This window comes from Melampsora larici-populina (genome assembly GCF_000204055.1).
Source record: "Melampsora larici-populina 98AG31 unplaced genomic scaffold MELLAscaffold_20, whole genome shotgun sequence".
Taxonomy (NCBI): domain Eukaryota; kingdom Fungi; phylum Basidiomycota; class Pucciniomycetes; order Pucciniales; family Melampsoraceae; genus Melampsora; species Melampsora laricis-populina.
The window spans coordinates 688,773-707,949 of record NW_006768784.1 but is presented as its reverse complement, the minus strand read 5'-3'; the positions used below and the strand labels follow the sequence as shown (position 1 = coordinate 707,949).

Here is a 19,177-nt window from a genome sequence, read left to right as displayed (position 1 = left end):
TAGCACGAAGAATAAAAAGAGAAGAATAACATTGAACAAAGATAAGAAATAATCCACGAACTAAGAAAAGTTTTTTAGATAAGAACTCTCTAATATATATATACGAGTCCTTGTTAAAGTATACAAAGAAAGAATCAGGGAACTTTCCCCTTACGTAAAACAAGGATCCTTAGTGACCAAGCATCGTGACCTCTTACGTAAAATAATGATCTCACGTCAATATTGTTATTTGAGTAAAGAACTGAAGCAAACTATAATCATCATGGAAGAAGTAAGTTTACTAGAAAACACTCATGCTACGGTCGGCGTAAAAAATTAGTATTAGCTAAAATGACTCACTAGGTTATTACAAACGAGAACCACGAGTTGGACAAATTTCCTGAAAGCTATAAGAACCAAGCTATCTTGCGAGAGGATGAAAGAGGCATCGCATCTTACTTATCTTAAATTCTAACAAGGACCCGTTAAAGTCTTCTTAGAGATTGAAATACTAGTAAAATAAACGTACCATACATTCTCACTTTCTCTCGGAAATTCTTCTTGTTATTAGTAGACCAGTTGTTGACTCCCTTTGATCTTCTATCTCTATAGGCGACATAGTTCTCTGACCCAGTTAGATTACCAAACCGACTCACCAGCTCCTTTACTGTCAACAAGTTTCCAATTGAATTTATCCTAGCTTTCCTAATCCGTAAGTAACTTCTACTTAGTCAATACCCCAGTTCTCGCCACGTAAAGTTGGTACGAGATCCCTGTATTTTCTCCGGATTATCAGGCTACTCTGAAGCTTCGGCTTAAGAGAGACTATCAGGTCTAGGAGTGACTCTCCCACTGCTGTTAACTAACAGTAGGCCTGTGATTCTTCTATAGGAAGAAATTATACGTCAGAATCTTTTCGAGAATCTGTAGAAGTATACTAAAATTTACTTTATCTTTGATTAATCCATTCAGGAAATCGAAGATACATCATCCCACGTACACAGCGGGATATTAGTCAGGTCTTCAAACAGCGTAAGTCTAGACCCATTCAGCTGATTGAATAGTAGCCACCCTGAAATTATTACTAAGGCAAACTACATTTCACATCAACTCACTTCTCAAATATTCACTTTCCAAAGCTCTCATTGATGTGTTGGAATTACCATCTTTTTTTCTGATGTCACTATTGAGGGTTTCAAGTTGGCAGGTTTTACATATTTCTAAGCTGTGATGGGAGACACCAAAGATAAGGAAAAGACCAATTGATATATGAGCTCTATGTGAGCCCCCAAATCTCAACTTGCTGGGGAGCCAGGGCTACTTCTGAGATGCCCTCATCAACAACATCTCAAGAGTAGTTTTTGGGGACAATTGTACAACTTCTTTGTTTTTTTATTTGAATAAAATCAAACTCAACATGCAATTTAGAGCTCTACATGTGAAGGTACAGCTTGTGCCTTTCTTTATCTTTGGTGTCTCCCACCATACACGACTTGCCTGTGGTTGTAAAATATGCATAGTTTTTCAAAGAAGTGCACCTAAAAAGTTGTCCCAAATCACCAATACATTGGTTTTACAAAAATTTGTTGGATGAAAAACATATGCAAAGAAAAACCAAAAAAATGCCAAATAAACTTGAATATTGATGAAGATGGAGGCTATGTTGTGGATCATATTGAACCCTGAGATAGGATACCTTTTACCCAATCCCAAACACCCTTATTGGAACTGAACATCAGGCAGTCTCAAGCAACTGCAGATCTGTAGCCCCTATGGCAACATCAAGCTAATCTCTGCCATTGTACATAAATACTAGAACTGTTATGAAGAACTCAGGGATATTTTATAGCTTATATTCTTCTAAATCAATCTGTTATAACCCTCAAGCTGAAGTACACAAAGTATGGACCACACCATGTCCAAGAAGAGCATTGAATTTGTAGTGTAACAACAAAGAAAAGGTATCAAAATTTGAAATCTGATCAAAATAGATCACTCTCCATTATCACATTCTTCAAAGCCTCAATGGCCTGTTTAATCTTCTCAGCCCTTTTGTCTGGATTTTCCTCTTCAAGTTTGAAATATACATTCAATCTATGAACAGGAAATCTCAAAGGCCATATATCCTCATATGACTAGATGTATGTTCAGAGTGGTTGTAAAAATGGAGACATTTTTCAATTTATGGTTCATGAAAAGAAATGTAACATATGAAGCTCACCTTTACTATTTGTGCCACAAATCCCAGCATCTGTGGTGCAGCCTTATGAATGAGGTGTCTAAGCTTGATCAAATGTTTGGCACATAGGTATAATCTTTCTCTAAAGTGATCATCATGGTCCATGTATTCAATGAGATAGTTGATGCTTTGGGGTTCATATTCCAAGACTCTCAGAATTGTTTCAATTGACATTGCATATCTTTTTGGAATATCATCATCATCAATTGTTGTAGATTCAATGGAATCTAGAACCTTTTGGCAAATTCTTTCAAATGAATCTTTTTTGATATCTTGATGTGGTTTGACAGTCAAGGAATTCAAAGCTTCTCCAAGTCTTGAGAATTCTTCACACTCCACTTTTAACATCTCATGTGCCAAGATATGTCGCTTGGCATCTAAAAAATACTCTGGATCTAAAATTCACCATAGGCGTCAGTATACCATTTTCTAGCAGATGACAGGTATGATAACTACAAATTGACACACTTTCTTTGATCATCATATCATAGGTCTCGTATTTCATGTTCTTTGCAACTGTCAGTTCTGGATGCATATTTGACCATAATTTTGCCATATAATCAGGTACATGAGCACAAGCGAAAAGAAGTTTGTATAATTTCTTATCTACACCGCTATGGTAGAGGCTGTCTATATTCAATATCTTGTAGATCTGAATAGCAGACTTGTAATCTCCTGAGTCGGTTAAAGACTGCATATTTTTGACTATGGACTGCAGATTTTCATACGCTGGTGGGGTTTTGAATTTTTTCACCCTTGCAATCTCTTCCTTCAGAAAAACTGATTGAACATTTTCCTTCAACAGGGCATCAAGGCTTGTCCTGGCATGAGGTAAAGCAACGTCTTTCCAGAATTTGGTTTCTTTTTCCAGCTCACGCAGTCTAGTTTGAACAGCTGAAGGATTCTGAAACAAATGCAATAAGAGTTCAATCAAGAACTTTCCTTCATATGTATCTGAAGGAATTTCCCGCAAGTTGGAGCGCAGTTTTTCAATCAATTCTTCAATTGTGTTCTCATCTTGGGGAAGTCGTGGTTCCATTAAGTATTTTTTGATAATTAGATTGATAAACTTTTCGGCTTTTCCAGGTGCTTCATCCATGACACGTTTCTGATGTTTACCAATCAGTCGAGCCCGAACAAAGCACTCGCGGACATCTTTGTGGGTTCATTTGATATCAGTTATATCCTCAATTCTAAGGTTACAGAGATTAACCTACCAGACCAACTCGGAAGCTCCTCTTGAGTTTCATAGTAAGCGTATTTGAGGAGATATATTGTCATAATCTCAGCGTACTCTAGAACAATGGGTAAATAGGCTATCATTAGAGAATCCGGTAGATAGGTATATCAAGGTATCTGATTCTCACTCACCATCAGTAGCCTTTAACTCCAACTTTAATCGATCAGGCCACTTTTGCATCAATTTCTCTTTAGCCTCTGGTTTCCAAGGAACTGCCCTCAATAGTTCTGTAAGGAGTCCTAAGATCCTGAACTTTTCAATAGTTGACTCATCTGGCTTCTTCCAGAGGTCTGCTTTCTCCCAGATGTTTAATGCTGTGTTAACAGTTTTGAAATAATGCTCCATTTCATTCGTAAACAGGCTATGTGTTGGACTAGGCGACTTTAAGATAATCCCTTTGGCATCTGGTACAAGGTGACGCATTTCCGAGCTCTGTATAAGGTTTTGCAATGGATTGGAATACTTGATAGTCAAATGTCCTGGTGTAAGACGAGTTTCTGTCCCTCCCAAGGATTGCATTTTAGGGGGGAGATATTCTTTGTTATCTGCGGACTGTTTGGAGCCTCTGGCCGTCTGGAGCCCATAACTTATCTTTTCTGCTATCCTTGATAGTTGGCTTGATCCAGGTTCTCCTAAAAGCTTCACTTTCTCCTCAAGGTTTCTCTCCATTGCCAATGTAAGGAAGGCTTGAAACACAGCCAAAGCTGACCCAAGCATGTGTACGGATAGCTTCATGATTTGACTGATTGTATTTGAAGTGGAAGGCAAATGTCGTGGGGATTTGAGATGAGTATTTGATTCAATATACGGCCATTTGTGTATAGGATAAGATTGAGATCACTAGACCGCTCTGCGGATAGCAGCCACGCGGCAAAAATCATCGACGCTGCACCGCGCACTCAGCTTTCAGCACAGGTTGAGGAGCTGACTCTGCGGCTGCGGTGAGCTGAACAGGTTTGATACTGATTCTACGGGCGGAGATTGCATGCATACATGTTTGACATCACAGTCGCCAGAGAGTTGTATGAGATGCTGAGTAACTTTGATTAGTTTGTAGGCCATGATATGGGAGAGTTGTAAAAGGAAAGAGGTTGATGATTGAGGTACCATGATTGACCTTGAAGATGAAGATCATGTTTTGACAAAAGTGGAGAAGAAATTAATCAAAGGGTACAGGTTCCCAGGGAGTCTTCAAAAAAGTGATATATCTTCTTTTTTAAGGGGTTGCTTTTTCACAATTTGAAAACTCATGGCAACTTTCACAAACTCAATTCACAAAGTGTTGATCCTCCGCCAAAACTTGGGAACAAAACCAGGAAAACAACAAGATCTGATTCCCTCAGAATTTTTCATATACAATTACAAATCCAAGGACAGAGAGAAAATAATTGTACATCCTTATGGATAAGAAAGGTCTTGTGATTCATTTTTTCAAAAAGAGAAAGATGAAGATGCCAGAAGATGTGCCTCAATCAAAAGAATTGACTTTCTGTGATTTCCCTCTTGAGTGCATCTTTTGCTCTCTTTATTTTTTCAACCTTTTCTTCTGACTTCTCCTTGTCAAGATCAGAATGTATGTTTGCTATCTCAATAGGAAACTTATGTGACCATATATCCTTGTATGCCTAGGTTGTTGTGGTTGAAACTGTAAGCACATCTTATTCTTGCTCTTTTTTCATTGAGAAAGTGAAACAAAGCTCACAATAACAATTTGCTCCATAAACCCCAAAAGTTGTGGTACTGAGTTCTTTTCTAGTGGTCTGTTTTGGATCAAATCTCTTGCACTGTGATACAATATATCTCTAAAGAACTCATCTTGGTCCATGTATTCCAGAAAATAAGTGATGCTTTTGGGTTCATATTCCAAGACTCGAAGAATTGTTTCCATTGCAATTGCAGTTGTTTTGGAAACTTCATTTTCAACCATTTCAGACCGGAGGCAATCCAGAACCTCTCTGCATACTCTTTTCATTGTATCCTCTTGGATATTTTGATGTGGTTTGACCGTCAGAGAATTGAGAGTTTCCTTTAACTTTGAAAATGATTCACTTCTGACCTCTGAAATTTTAAGTGCCAAGATATGTCGCTTAGCGTCACAAAAATAATTTGGATCTGAAAGTCAGTATGAGGGTCAGCATTGAATTTTCTGCTACAGGATAGGCATGAAGATTACAAATTGACTCACGTTCTTTGATCATTATCTTGTATGGATAAAATCTAATGTCCTTTTCAACAACCAATTGTGGATGTATATGAGACCATAGGTTTGCCAGATAAGCAGGTACATGAGCACCATCAAATAGGAGTTTGTATACATGGTGTTCAAAACCAGAATTATAGTGACATCCTATATACAGTAATTTATATATCTGAAGCCCAAGCATATAATCTCCTGATTCTATTGATGACTTCATATTCTCCAATACGGACTTCAAATCTCCATACAATGGTTGGCTTCTGAGTTTTTTCAACTTTTCTGTTTCCTGCTGCAGAAATTCTGATTCATGTTTTGACAAGGCCTCAAGGCTTGCAGTGACTTGGGGTAAATTCATATCTTTCCAGAAGTCTTTGTATTTCTCAAGCTCAAACAGTCTGGTTTGAACTGCTGACTGATATTTAAACAGATGAGCTAACATATCAATTGAATATTCTCCTTCCCAGGTGTTGGAGGAGATTTCTCTCAAATTGAGCTGCATTGCCAAAATCAATTCTTCAACATCTCTCTTTGCTTGTGGAAGCTGTGCTTTCATCAAGTACTTGGATACTATGCCGTTAATTTTCTTTTCTGATTTTTCAAGTGCCGCATCCTTGATCTGACTCTGATATGTACCAATCAGTTGAGCCCGCCGGAAACACTCATTCATATCTTCATATTCCCATTTCATATTAGCCATGTCTTAAATTCTATGATCTTAAAGCCTAAACTTACCAGACCAATCCAGAACATTTTTTGTATCAGACACGTAAGCATTTATCAATAGATAATTTGCCATGGATTCAGCGTACTCTAGATTGATGGGTAGATGCGCTATCATTAAGGAATTCTGTCAAAGCGTATACATCAATGGTATCTCACTTGCCTTGTGTAGCCTCCAGCTCCAACTTCAGACGATCAGGCCATTTGTTAATCAATACCTCTCTAGCCTTTGGTTTCCAAGGTTCTAACACTTCTGTGAGAAGTCCTAATGTTCTGAAGCGGTTTATCATTGTTGTTTCTTGTTTACCCAAGATGACTGTTGCTTTGTTCAAGGCTGCATGAATTGATCTATCTGTTGGATTTGGCGGCTTTGAGATAAGTGCCATCACATGATCAACAAAGTTGTCCATTTCTGTGACCTGCCTAAATTTTCCAGGGGTGTAGGCATATTTGATGGCCACTGAGCCTGGTGTTGCAGGAAATTTGGGGATGGATTTCAAATCTGAACCCAATGGTTCTTTGCATCCAAAAGGCATTTTATACCAAGGGAGATGCCTAGACCTTGTAGCAGTGTGAAGCTCAAATTGTGTTTGTTCTGTTGTTCCTGATTGTTGACCTGGTTCAGCTACTTCTAAGAGCTTCACTCTTTCTCCCAAATTGTCCTCCATTGCCAATGTAAGCAAGGCTACAAACATAGCCAAAGCTAGCCCAAGCAGGTACATGGATAGCCTCATGATTTTCTATTATTTGTATTGAATTGATTGAAGATGGAACTTTAGACATGAAATGTGGTGTTGGGAAATGTGAGTCACATTGCTTGAACTAAATACCTTTTCCCATTCCCAAATCAGTGGATGTATCAGGATTTGAATCTGGTCAATTTATGGCATGTTGTATTTATTCAAATCATCCAACATGTTTGGATCCAAATGCAGGTCCACATGAAACTTTTTAGTTCATTTACCAACTGAGCTACATGATACACATCACACTCAGATCCCACACAATTCTATTTGAGCCAAGTTATCTTGGGAATTGTACCAATCAACAGCCAAAAGCAGAATGGGGGATTTCTTCAAATTTTGCCTGATGCACTGTTTCACAACTGTGGACATCCCATGGGCACTGTGATGCTTGGGGTCTTTAATTGAAAACGATAGCCAGGGTGAAGCAGTTTAATCTCATTTCAAATCATGTTTTGCCTCTTTGAGATATATCTGCTCAAACAGAGCAAGCAGAATCATCCGGCGTAATACTATCACTATCATTCTATTGACATATATAGAAGCCTTGCAAAGATAAGGACCAGTTTTTGGAGGAAAATTCATTGGAACAAAGAGCTTTCAGGCTTCTTCTACTTCATACAGTAGCTACAGGCTACTCTCTGCTACCTTTCACCATCAGCTGTGGGACTGGTCCTGCATGTTCATTGTTGAGCATTTTTTCAACAACAAAATCACCAGATGGATAAATAACACCATAGGCTAGGTACCTGAGGGCTTTAGGATGAGTAAATCAAGCCCCAAGGTAGCTTACCTAGGGTCCTAGGTACCCAAAATGGAAGCTGCTAAGGTGCCGTGGGGGTTCTAGTACCTAGTCTGTGCTGGGTCCCAAATGTTGACCATCAAGTGGAAAAATTCAAAAGATGCTTCAGATGACCTTTGAGGTTATGTAGGCAGATTGAGCTCCCTCATATACTTCCAATCTAGTTATCTCCTTGAAATATTTGTATTGAAGTTCCTCTTCCTGAGCTCAAAAACAAAATTTTATTTGGCAGGGGGGAGTGCAGTACAGAGTAGCCTTATGTAGAAGAGGAAGTATTACAATATCGTACTTCATCATGAAGTATTGAGGAGCTAGTGATTTACTCTCTTTGAAAAACAACAAACAAAAGCCGAAAAACACGCGTCTTGATCAAAAGAATCTACTTGCTGTGATCACTGTCTTCAGATCATCTGTTGCTTTTGATATTCTCTTGGCCTTGTCTGCAGGATTCTCATCCTCAAGTCCAAAAAACACATTCATTCTACCAATAGGAAACCCTTCAGGCCATATTTTGCTGTAGGCCTGCATTGCATCAAGGAAATCATCAACAAATTGTAACATTTTTCATTTTACATCTTTCAACAATACAGGAATGTACAAAACTTACCTTTATCATTTGTGTCACAAACCCAAGCATTTGTGGTGCAGCTTTTTCATTGAGGTGCCCAAGCTTGATTATATGGTTTAAACATTGGTACAATCCATTTCTGAAGGACTCATTTTGATCTATGTATTCTAGGAGATGACCAATGCTTTGGGGTTCATATTCCAAAACTCGCAAAAGTGTTTCAATTAACATTGCATATCTTTTGGGCACATCATCTTCAATGGATTCAATGCAGTCTTGGACCTCCTTGCAAATTCTTTCAATTGAATCTTTCTGGATATCTTGATGTGGCTTGACCGTCAAGGAATTAAGACTTTCACACAATCTTGTGAAAGGTTCACACTCAACTTTTGACATCTCAAGTGCCAAGATATGTCGCTTGGCATCTAAAAAATACTTTGAATCTGAAATTTACGATAGGAGTCAGTACATATACAAATGTCAATAGAAGGATGACTACTACGAGTCTACGCACTTTTTCCAATCATCATGACGTAGTGGCCAGATTCAAAGTGCTTGTAATGATCAAACTTCATTTGATTGTTTTGAAAATATATCTTCTTTTCCACAGTCAATTGTGGATGTATATGTGCCCACAATTGTACCAAATAATCAGGTACATGATTCCCATCGAACAAGAGTTTGTAAATTTTCTCTTCAACACCAGGATTGTAATGGGTTTCAATTTGCAATAATTTGTACATCAGAATAGCAGAATTTCGATCTCCCGACTCTATCGATGAATGCATATGTTTTACCATGGACTCCAAAAATTCATCCGATGGTTGGCTTTTGAGTTTCATCATCTTTCCAATATTCTGCTTCAAGAGTGGCGACACATTTTGTTCTGTTGATAAAGCCTTGAGAATTACCTTGGCATAGGGTGAATTGGTATCTTTCAAAAATTCCTTTTGTTTCTCGAGTTCAAGTAGCCTGGTTTTGACAGCGGACGCATGCTTAAACAGATGCGATAAAATGTCTATTGAGTATTTTCCTTCCCAAGTATCGAAGGAAACTCCTCTCAAATTGAGGCGCATTTCTACAATCAAGTTTTCTATTTCCTCTTTCTCTTGCGGAAGGCTTGCTTCCATCAAGTATCTGGAAATAATCTGATCAATATTCTTTGCGGATTGTCCAGGCGCTTCATCCATGACACGTTTCTGATATGCACCAATCAGTGCTGCCCGACCAAAACACTCATTGACATCTTAATAGATTTGGTTCATATCAGTTCCATCATAAACGCTCGAGTTTTGAAGCTTAACTCACCAGACCACCCCATTACCTCCTCCTCATGTTTATTGTAAGCGTATCTCAGTAGGTATTTTGCGATGGGCTCAGCATACCCTGCGTCGATTTGTAGATACACTATCATTGAATGATTTTTCACACATCATCAAGCGTAATTCACAGACCTTGAGTAGCCTTTAGCTCCAACTTTAGGCGATCGGGCCATCCTTTCATTAATATCTCTTTACCGTGCGGTTGCAAAGGAACCACTCTCAACATTTCTGTAAGAAGTCCTAGATTCCTAAACCTGTCTACAAATGAGATTTCTTCTCTTCCTAAGATACCTACTGCTTCTTCCACAGTGTCAATCCACGACGAAAGTTCTGCTGTGAATGAGTTATCTGTTGGAGGCGGTGGCCTCCAGATATGCTTTTGGGCTTTCTGAACAAAGTTGTACATTTCGCTGCTCGTGGCCAGGTCCCAAGTACGAACACCATGCTTGGCAGCCAGTGATCCTGGCGTAACAAAAGATTTGAGGTTCTGTTTTGTTTCTGGAGCTGGAGGGACTTCAGATTTATAAGGTATCTCATCTTGTTGTGGCGGTATGGGCCCTGTGGTGGTGTGGTGATCAAAGCGTGTTTTTTCCACCATTCCTGTTTGTAATTGACTTGGTTCAGCTATCTTTGGCTTCCCCCTTTGCTTCAAGAAAGTATCCATGGCCAATGTAGGGAAGGTTGGACTGATAGCCAAAGCTAGTTGAAGCGAGTATGCGAATAGCTTCATGGTTTTGTTGATTTGGGATAGAGATCAGAGGCACGCAATTGGCGTGGGGACTTTCTGACTGCAATACGGCCCTCTTAATCTGAACCTCACTATATCACACCCAAATGGTTTCATGCTGGCCCGCGCACTGGTGTGGGGAACGATGCCGTAGCAAATACATAATCTTCTCGTCCTACATGTCTGCTGGTGATGCGTCCAGCGGCAGCGACAGAAACGCTTCGGTCTGACTCTATTTGAGTTCAAAACACGTTTGATTTGGGTCCCTTGCAGGCTGTGATCCAAGGGCACGTGGGGCAGAGGACAATACGAGTGATATCCTCAAGACTTTTTCTGGCGCTGAATTTTGAACTCGATGCTATTATCCTGAACTCAAGTGGATACTGTAGACCATCGGGGGGCAATTCGCAACTTGCACAGGAGGCGCAAGCAACCGTCAAAACTAGAAACAAGTAGGTAGAAACCTTGCAAAAAGGGGTGCCCACAAAGCACAGTCCTAATTTGAAGGCAAGTAAGCTGCCTTCCGAGGGTACAAAGGCTGCCTGGGGCCAGTGGAAAAGTGAAGAGGGGGAATCGACATAATCGGGAATTGTGATACATCAGGTGAAATACTAACAAGCCGATATGTAGCCAGTGCCACACTTTGGGCTACGTAGCATGAGGAGAGAACCTCAGATCATCACTCTTGAAGGATATGAAGTCACCCACTGTATAAGCCTAAGCCCCTTCTCTCTATACTTGCACTTGCACTTAGATGAGACTCGATTCACAATTGAAGCCCATGTCGTCACTTCCCCTTTACATCCCAGCTCCTTATTTCTCAATTGATCCCATGAGTCATCATCAAATAGGGGGGTTCAAGTTAAAACAAAATGGACTTATAATGAATTTTAAGCAATGTTCGGGAGTCACAAATTATAGTTTTGTTTATAAGCCATCCAAGCAGCTCTAAAGCAGCTCGGGTAACTTATGAATTATAAGTCGATGCTTATAATTTTAAGCAAGACGACCTTTTTTTTCCACGAAGAAAAAAACGTCCTTTGGATTGTGTGTCAACGGCCTTTTTTTTAGTGCTCAACGGTCGATTTTTTTCATTTTCTCTCTTGTTGAATCCATAACAGCAGAAATAATGCACTTTGTGAGCCTCTCGTACCTTTGTTTCAGAAGGTTTCAGAGCCTGTTCTTTTTTTACTTTAGACCAACTTTACTTATATATAAGCACTTGTCCACGCTGTCATCGTGTTTTTTAAGCACCAAGCAGACTTAAAAAGTGGCTCGAGTTGCCTATAATCTTAGCTCAAATTTTTTAACTTGAACCCCCCTAATACTTACTGTGGTAAAACCTTCAACTTCATTGCTCTGCATCATTGTAGAATAGATTTTCTCTTTGGGAGTGTTTCTCCATATAATTATGTACCATTTGCCAAAGATATCAGAGTTCTCCTTTTCATTTCTCTTGGGTCTTCTTCAGCCACATACCCTGCCTGATTTATGTGTTACGCAACCTTTTTCCCTTTTCTTCCTTCTGCCAAGTATGTGCCTGAACTCATATTTGTCTTCGCCTTGCATTGCCACATGCAAGGTTCCCTCTTAATCTCTTCATTCAGTCATTAGGCATGAAACAGTTGTAGGTTCACCAACACAGAGTGTAGTCTGGGTAGGATCTGTAAGTTTTCAATCACACTCTCTGGGCAAAACCCAACAAAATACTACTTGAGCATTTGTTTAAATACTAACCAACATGCAAAACATGAGGTTTTCTAGAAGGATTCTTGAAAGACTCACAAATACAAAACACAAACACTTGCAAACTGACATTATAAAAGAAATGGTTTTTGTAAATAAATAAGTCAAAACTCATAACAAAAAGAAAAAAGTGGCAAAAAAAGAAGAACGGGTTGATTGACCGATTGATTGATTGATCATTTTCTTAAACCATCAAATTCTCTTGAAAAATGAAATCCACTTTGACTACTAACAGTAACTGTAGTTTCAGAAGTTAACTTAACTTTCTCAAACTAAACAAACAAAAGGTTTTTTTTTTGAAAAAGAAAAAAAAAGCAAATCAGATCTTTCAACTTTAAAATATCTCAAAAGAATGGTGTCACTTTGCTAAAGAAGAAGGGTTGGTTTTGGTTATAATGTTTCAATCTAACGGCATTTCAAAAGATATCACGCCTGATCAAAGTTAGATAGATTTTTTAAATCTTGGTTTTGATTTCAATAAAAGTTGACCAAATTGAAAAAAAAGAACTATCATAAAACCAATCTCGAAGATGAAAAGTGAAAAACTGTTGATGAGATTCCATCAACAGTTTCTCGGAATCACATTCCCATTTTTTATGAAAGAAGAGAAAGAGAAAATGGAATTCGGTGAAAGAAGAAGAGAATAGAGAATCACGTAATCATAATTCTACACGGTGAGGCACCTCATTTCCATCTGCATCAACTTTCTTGTCGATCACCATTTCACCGCTATCAACAATGACTACGTCTTCTACTGGTTTATCACCACTGTTGGTCTTTACGTTCTCAATTGAAAAGACCACATCCTAAGACAATGGAAACAAGGATCATCAGTTTGAAAATTGTCACCTTGAAGTATACGTTCAAATCAATGATCACACATACCATTCCTTGGATCACCTTTCCAAAGACAACGTGTCTTCCATCGAGCCAAGAAGTGACAACAGTACAAAGGAAGAACCTGTATAGGATATCAAAGATTGATAAGACTGTCACGAATCAATCCAAAATTTTAAAAAGGAATGTCTTACTGAGATCCATTGGTGTCAGGTCCAGAGTTGGCCATCGAAAGCGTACCAGGGCCTTCATGTTTGTATTTGAAGTTTTCATCCTTGAACCTTTAAGATCAAATCACCATGATTAGACTACTAAGTATAGGAATAGTCAGATTCCTGATCACTTACTTTGATCCGTAAATCGAGGCACCACCAGTACCATCACCTCGAGTAAAATCTATAAGTTAAGTTTGAAACAAGTTTGAGAAGGTTATGAAACGGTTCAAGTCAAGTGATGACGATTTTCAAACTTACCACCACCTTGGATCATCTAAAGCATTAACATATTCCAACAAAGATGACGTCAACAAATCAAAAACCAAACTCTCAAATGATTTTGATCCGATCACGATTCCAAAGAAGAAATCCAAAACCTCGAAAACTTACAAAACTTTTGATAACTCGATGAAATTTAGATCCTTTATAACGAAGTGGTACACCTGCTTCTGATTTTTGATCTCCAACAGCTAAAGCCCTAAAGTTTTCACTTGTCTTTGGTGTACCTTTAAATAGTGCAATCACAATTCTACCTAAAGGCTAGAAGAAAATCGAAAAACAAAAGGTTTGAATATCTCATCAACAAGACATGACCATAATTTTCATGACTCACCTTTCCACCATGTTCAATATCAAAATAAACTCTACACAGAAATTCAAGAGTTTGAAGATGGTCAATATGATGAGAACAAAGGAAATGAAAGAGAATCGCTTACTGAGACACGATCATAGGACCTTTAAGTGCTCTGACTGGCATAGAAATATGTAGAATATAAGCCATCAATGCACTGAAGAGCCATGAGAAAAGAGTTACTGATCGCATCGTGACGGAAATTTGGGTTTGCTGAGCTGAGGTGGGTTTTTTGGTTTTTGGTTTTTGGGTCTTTGTTTGTTTGGTTTGGTTTTTTGGTTTTATGGGTTTTGAGTCATTCGATGGCTTTGATCGATGAGCTGGAAGTTTAATTTACATAATCAGACCTATGGGTTTATCGCGGTCTTAAACGCATAACCTTCATTTAATCCTTCAACTTTCATTTCGATTCCACATTGTTGTCGATGTCAACAAAATGGCTTCCCACCATATTCCCATGGATGATGGAGACTGTGGGTGCCTTATAAAAATGACTAAATTCATCGCAGTTTACTTCTCGAAGTCAACCAGCTTCCTTCACCTCAGAGCACTCACTATGGATGCAGTAACAAGGGGTAGCTCTGCACTCAACACCTCCACTCAACATCCTCCCTCTGGCCTCAAAATTTCAGTATACCAATGGTAGCTGCTTACCCAGAACTTTCTGAAAAGCATTTTTTTTGGAAAAAAGTGATCTTGCACAATTGGTTTTACTAATAAGACCAAACAAGAGGTGAAAAAGCTTGTTGCACATTAGCAACGCTGCCACAAATACGATACTGGTATCGTATCGACGATACTCAGTAAAGTAACGGGTCTACAATACTAGAGAAACTGAGCCTCAGTAACGTAGTTGTACCCACAATACAATACTCAGTAAAGTATCGCAACGGCAATACTGTGCCGCCCAATACCTAGTACCGTATCTTGTCACGATACCGATCAGATACTGATACTGTATCGTAGTATTGCACTCCCAGACACAAAATCAATAGAGATTTTGTACTCGATACTTCCTTGGGCCCATTCCAGTATCGTACTCGGGGGGCGATACAATAGGGGTTGGGCGACGATTCGACCAACTTTGGCCGACATAGGATTCCGCCACACGAAGACCATCGAAGTCGCCCAAAGTGGTTCAAGCTAGAGCTCCTGAGATATCACAGGTTTATCCCGTGTCCAGCTGCCTTGACCAACACAATTTTTTCATAGGCAGCCAAGTTTCGGGGCAGTGGCATCTGTGACAGGCGTCTCAGGCTAACCTCATTGGTCTACCAGAGGCTTTTGGCTGGCAAGTTGGAGAAATATCTGAACAGATAACCCAACAGACGGTTGGGTTACGTGCTGCGCCACCCTATTTTTTTTGCTGCCATAAAGTCGTCCAAAAAAATAGGGATTTTTGATATTGTTTGAATCGGTTTGAACAGTGGCTGATTGTCTTGCAAGGGAATTCAAACTACAGTTGAATTGAATCATTGCAGCGCTTCGCCCAACCCCTAATACTAAGTAAAATAACGCCATACGCGATACTGCCAGGAGGATCGGGCAGTACCGTATTGTGGCTGCGATACTGATACTGACAATACGATACCCAAAAAAAAACTACGATACCGCTCAGGGATGCAGCAGTGAGTATGAGTATACCCAACTCATACGCACTGAGGACGGGTTTTGGCCCCGTACGCGAGTACATGTACTCCCGGAGTTGACTGTATGAGTCGTACTCCACCTCGGAAAACTCAGTAGGATGTGTACATAGAATACACGTACTCAATCTCGCCCTTCATCCGGGCCAAAGACTCACTAACCCACATTCCCCGGCCACCTTGTTTGGATGAGTATATACTCACCATATACACCACGGGGCAGTCGCAGCGTGGATTCCACGTCGCCATTGGGCTCTATAGTGGTTCACGTGTCATTCACGAGAGGCCTGTGACGTGGCGACCACAAACCATGAACCACATGGGTTTCACAGTACCGCCCATGTGGTAGCGATGTGAACACCACAGTGCTTCACTACATCAACTGGATACGACTGGCGATGTGGCCAGTCGCTTCATGACATTCACCATCCACTCTGGTGACGGTGAGGTGGTCGCAGGCTCGCATTGGCGTGGAGTCCATCCGAATACACTGCTGTGGCTTCAAGAAATTCACCATCCACTCTGGTGACGGTGAGGTGGTCGCAGGCTCGCATTGGCGTGAAGTCCATCCGAATACACTGCTTGATTTCACCAGGTGAGGGTGACATAGAAAGCTGCCACCTAGCACTGACATTGGCTCCACATGATTGCGACATCGCTCAGCTCAACATGGGATCCAAAAAAAACTGCTGACCGATCCAATTTGGATCGATACAGGAGCAGGGAGTGGATTGGTCTTGACCAAAAGCTCAGAAAATGAACTAAAAATTGTAATTTCTCATTCGCTCCCACCCAAAAGGTAAAACTATGTCTGATAAAGCTATGGATACAAATAGGGGGAGACAAAGTATTTTTACAGATGCATGGTCACAATCATGCTAAACTCTGATGGAATTGAGGGACTTCAGATGGGGAAGCGACTTCCACACGCACTTCCGCATCGTTTGGTAAAACAAGGTCATCAGAGTAAGATTTTTGTATTTTGGTATACAAGCGCACACCATCAAAGATCTTATGATCTTTTATCAAAACCAGTCGGCCAAAACTGAAATGAAGTAAAAGACAAAACTAAGAACATTGACTAGCATTTCAACAAGCACAAGACAAGGAGTTACTTACGCTTCTGCAAATTCAGCTGAATGTTGCTCTTTGATATCATCAAGCTTCTGATCAATTGTTTGCCATTGGCAAATTTTGCGATCCTGACCGGGATGTGCGTAGATGCAAACAGAAGCCAAGCGCTAGATAATGCAATTGTTTTTGAGACGGTGATAGAGTAAGGAAGAAATAAGATAATTTAAGAGAGAGAATCCATACCAGAAAGGCAATTCGAATGACATGTCCAGGCTTTAAGTTGTTGAAAAGGGCGTCAGCACTGATGTGTTTCTTGCTAGGGTAGGTTTTGTGTATCAACTACAAAAGATTCACAATCTGAGTGGTGAGTGACAAATTCATCATGGAGTGCTGAGCGTGTAGAGAAAATCTGAATTACATAGCCACAGAAATCCTTGAGGTTGAAAGGAGGAACACTCGGTGCCACTGCTTTGATAGGCAACACGTTGTGGAGGAGCTTATTGGGAATCCAACTGATGTAAATCTTTTGAAAAGAAAGATAAAGGAGACAATCTATAAGGAATAATCAATAACGTACTTGTTTTCTAAATGTACTCCGTCCATTTCGTTCAATCTCTTTCAAAGCAACTGATACGGCAGCACCCCCCTTTGAGCCATCCTCGCCAGCATAGTTTTTAGGAAGAACATCTCGTATACCCTCGGCGTTTTTGCTGAGAAGATCAGACTGAAAGAGTGATGGTTTAAAGGGTGAAATCAACACAGAGCACAGATAATTTCAAAGATACATACCAATACTCGGCGCTCAAGGCAATTATTTTGACCATTGGGGCCATCCGTAAGGAGAGTAGTAAATGCCTCTAAGGTGGGGTCAATGAAAAATTGAGCACACAAATTACGACTGTAATCCTACACAAGGATTGGGAAATGTATATTGTGATTAGATGTGGAAGTAATCAATTGAGATAGCGGAGAGTAACAATAGTGATACCTTGAAACGATCTACAGGAGCCCAGCTGGCATTGGAGTTTTCTGCCTGTACTTCTGTATGAATCATAAACAGATGTTCTAGCCGAGCCATCATTGCAACATTCACAGCAAAGCATTCTGAATCGTCAGTACCCTACGTGATAAGAACCAAGTTGAAAGATTCAATCAATCAGTGGATACAAAGACAAGATGATGTAAGTATCTTACTTACCTCAACAATCCTGGTCACCATATTGCGAACATTGACCGGTAGAGTATCCATTATACTCTCAAAAGGTGACATAGTTTCAGGTGCACCAGAAAGAGATGTGTCGGTGGAATTGTTAGGGTCTTCGAATAGTCCACTAGCAGAATTTTGATCGTTTAAGTCTGAAACATGGTCATCAGATTGACCATCCCCATCACCTGAATGACCAAACGATCCAGCTGAAAGGTAAAAAAATGAAGACCAAAAGTTAAGCAAGAAGAAGAGGAAAGTAGAACAAAATACTTGCCTCCTGTGTAAGAACCAATCTCATTGTTGCCTGGATTTGGGTTTGGATTTGGATATGGACTGAAACCAGTTTTGCGTGCTTGAAAAGCAGAGGCTTGAAGCATTGAGATGATATCAATAAATATAGATATCAACGAGTCAGGTCAGAGGAGAAGAGGGAAAAGTCAGTCCAAAGGTCTTGAGGAGATATTCAAATCTGAAAATGGAAAACAAACGAGCTGGAGGCATGGTTGAATTGGAGGCAATGGTGAAGAAGAGTGATGGTAAAGAAGAGATTTCATAAATGGGAGTCAGAATTCTTGATTATATATGACGTCACAGAAATCAAGGCTGTCACCGGTGATGAATCTGAGTGGTTCACAGACCACGTGATCAAAATCCTTCTCAAATGTTTGACTTTGTCATTCTCAAGTGATATGTTTCAAAATAATTTACGTCCCTTTGAAAAACTTGTGCATCAAGAATTCATTGAAACTTCAGCTGCTAATATATTGATAAAAATTTCAATCTTTTGTTCTAACCAAACACTAAAGAGAATAAAACTCATAATTTTTTACTCGGCCAAAATTGGATTGTTTGCCCCTTTCTTACCTTCACTCCTCCAAACATTCAAACTTTTTTCAATGCCTGCCTTCCATTCTTCTGGAGATACCTCAGTAATATTAATTCCTGCCAATTCACGATGTACCTCTGGCGAATACAAAGAAGCAGAATTAAGGATATACATATTATCTGCTTTATGAGAAGTCATTGGCAGACCACTTGAGGTCACTGTTCGCTCAATGATTCTGGGCTTTGAGCATGTAACCACACATCCTGCTTCAGCACATGCATGTTGCACATTTAACACGCACGAGATTGCCTGTTCAAGAGGTAAAGTATTAGCTTTTTCTTTTGGTGTTTTTCAAATATAGATTGAAAGACCCACTTTACCCTTGACCCATACTTTCCTGCTTCCTTTAACCAAGCCTCGCATCCCATAAAAAGGTATTAGTTGGGTGGTCAAGTCAC

At 39.7% G+C, this 19,177-nt stretch overlaps 5 protein-coding genes across 5 annotated transcripts; all 5 read right to left on the bottom strand.

Annotated features, from left to right (window-relative positions):
- Window positions 1-1,961: 1,961 nt before the first annotated feature.
- On the bottom strand, window positions 1,962-4,193 carry MELLADRAFT_106892 (uncharacterized protein; the record flags this gene model as incomplete). The annotated part of the gene is made up of 5 exons (XM_007410383.1): window positions 1,962-2,114; window positions 2,201-2,613; window positions 2,687-3,373; window positions 3,436-3,534; window positions 3,590-4,193. 5 exons carry the CDS (start codon window positions 4,191-4,193, stop codon window positions 1,962-1,964), a joined length of 1,956 nt encoding a protein of 651 aa, XP_007410445.1.
- Window positions 4,194-4,930: 737 nt separating this feature from the next.
- On the bottom strand, window positions 4,931-7,109 carry MELLADRAFT_124456 (uncharacterized protein; the record flags this gene model as incomplete). The annotated part of the gene is made up of 5 exons (XM_007410382.1): window positions 4,931-5,083; window positions 5,161-5,570; window positions 5,644-6,324; window positions 6,388-6,486; window positions 6,539-7,109. 5 exons carry the CDS (start codon window positions 7,107-7,109, stop codon window positions 4,931-4,933), a joined length of 1,914 nt encoding a protein of 637 aa, XP_007410444.1.
- A 1,180-nt stretch (window positions 7,110-8,289) lies between these two features.
- MELLADRAFT_106889 (uncharacterized protein) lies at window positions 8,290-10,540 on the bottom strand (the record flags this gene model as incomplete). Its single annotated transcript, XM_007410381.1, has 5 exons — window positions 8,290-8,442; window positions 8,528-8,931; window positions 9,003-9,734; window positions 9,797-9,895; window positions 9,943-10,540. The coding sequence occupies 5 exons, from the start codon at window positions 10,538-10,540 to the stop codon at window positions 8,290-8,292; spliced, it is 1,986 nt and encodes a 661-aa protein (XP_007410443.1).
- Window positions 10,541-12,942: 2,402 nt separating this feature from the next.
- Window positions 12,943-14,158, bottom strand: MELLADRAFT_106888 (uncharacterized protein; the record flags this gene model as incomplete). Its single annotated transcript, XM_007410380.1, has 8 exons — window positions 12,943-13,089; window positions 13,169-13,244; window positions 13,315-13,401; window positions 13,468-13,516; window positions 13,594-13,609; window positions 13,726-13,875; window positions 13,949-13,979; window positions 14,052-14,158. 8 exons carry the CDS (start codon window positions 14,156-14,158, stop codon window positions 12,943-12,945), a joined length of 663 nt encoding a protein of 220 aa, XP_007410442.1.
- Window positions 14,159-16,485: 2,327 nt separating this feature from the next.
- MELLADRAFT_87352 (uncharacterized protein) lies at window positions 16,486-18,447 on the bottom strand (the record flags this gene model as incomplete). The annotated part of the gene is made up of 10 exons (XM_007410379.1): window positions 16,486-16,657; window positions 16,732-16,853; window positions 16,930-17,025; window positions 17,105-17,209; window positions 17,264-17,410; window positions 17,476-17,592; window positions 17,690-17,806; window positions 17,885-18,099; window positions 18,164-18,260; window positions 18,382-18,447. The coding sequence occupies 10 exons, from the start codon at window positions 18,445-18,447 to the stop codon at window positions 16,486-16,488; spliced, it is 1,254 nt and encodes a 417-aa protein (XP_007410441.1).
- Between the last annotated feature and the right edge of the window lie 730 nt (window positions 18,448-19,177).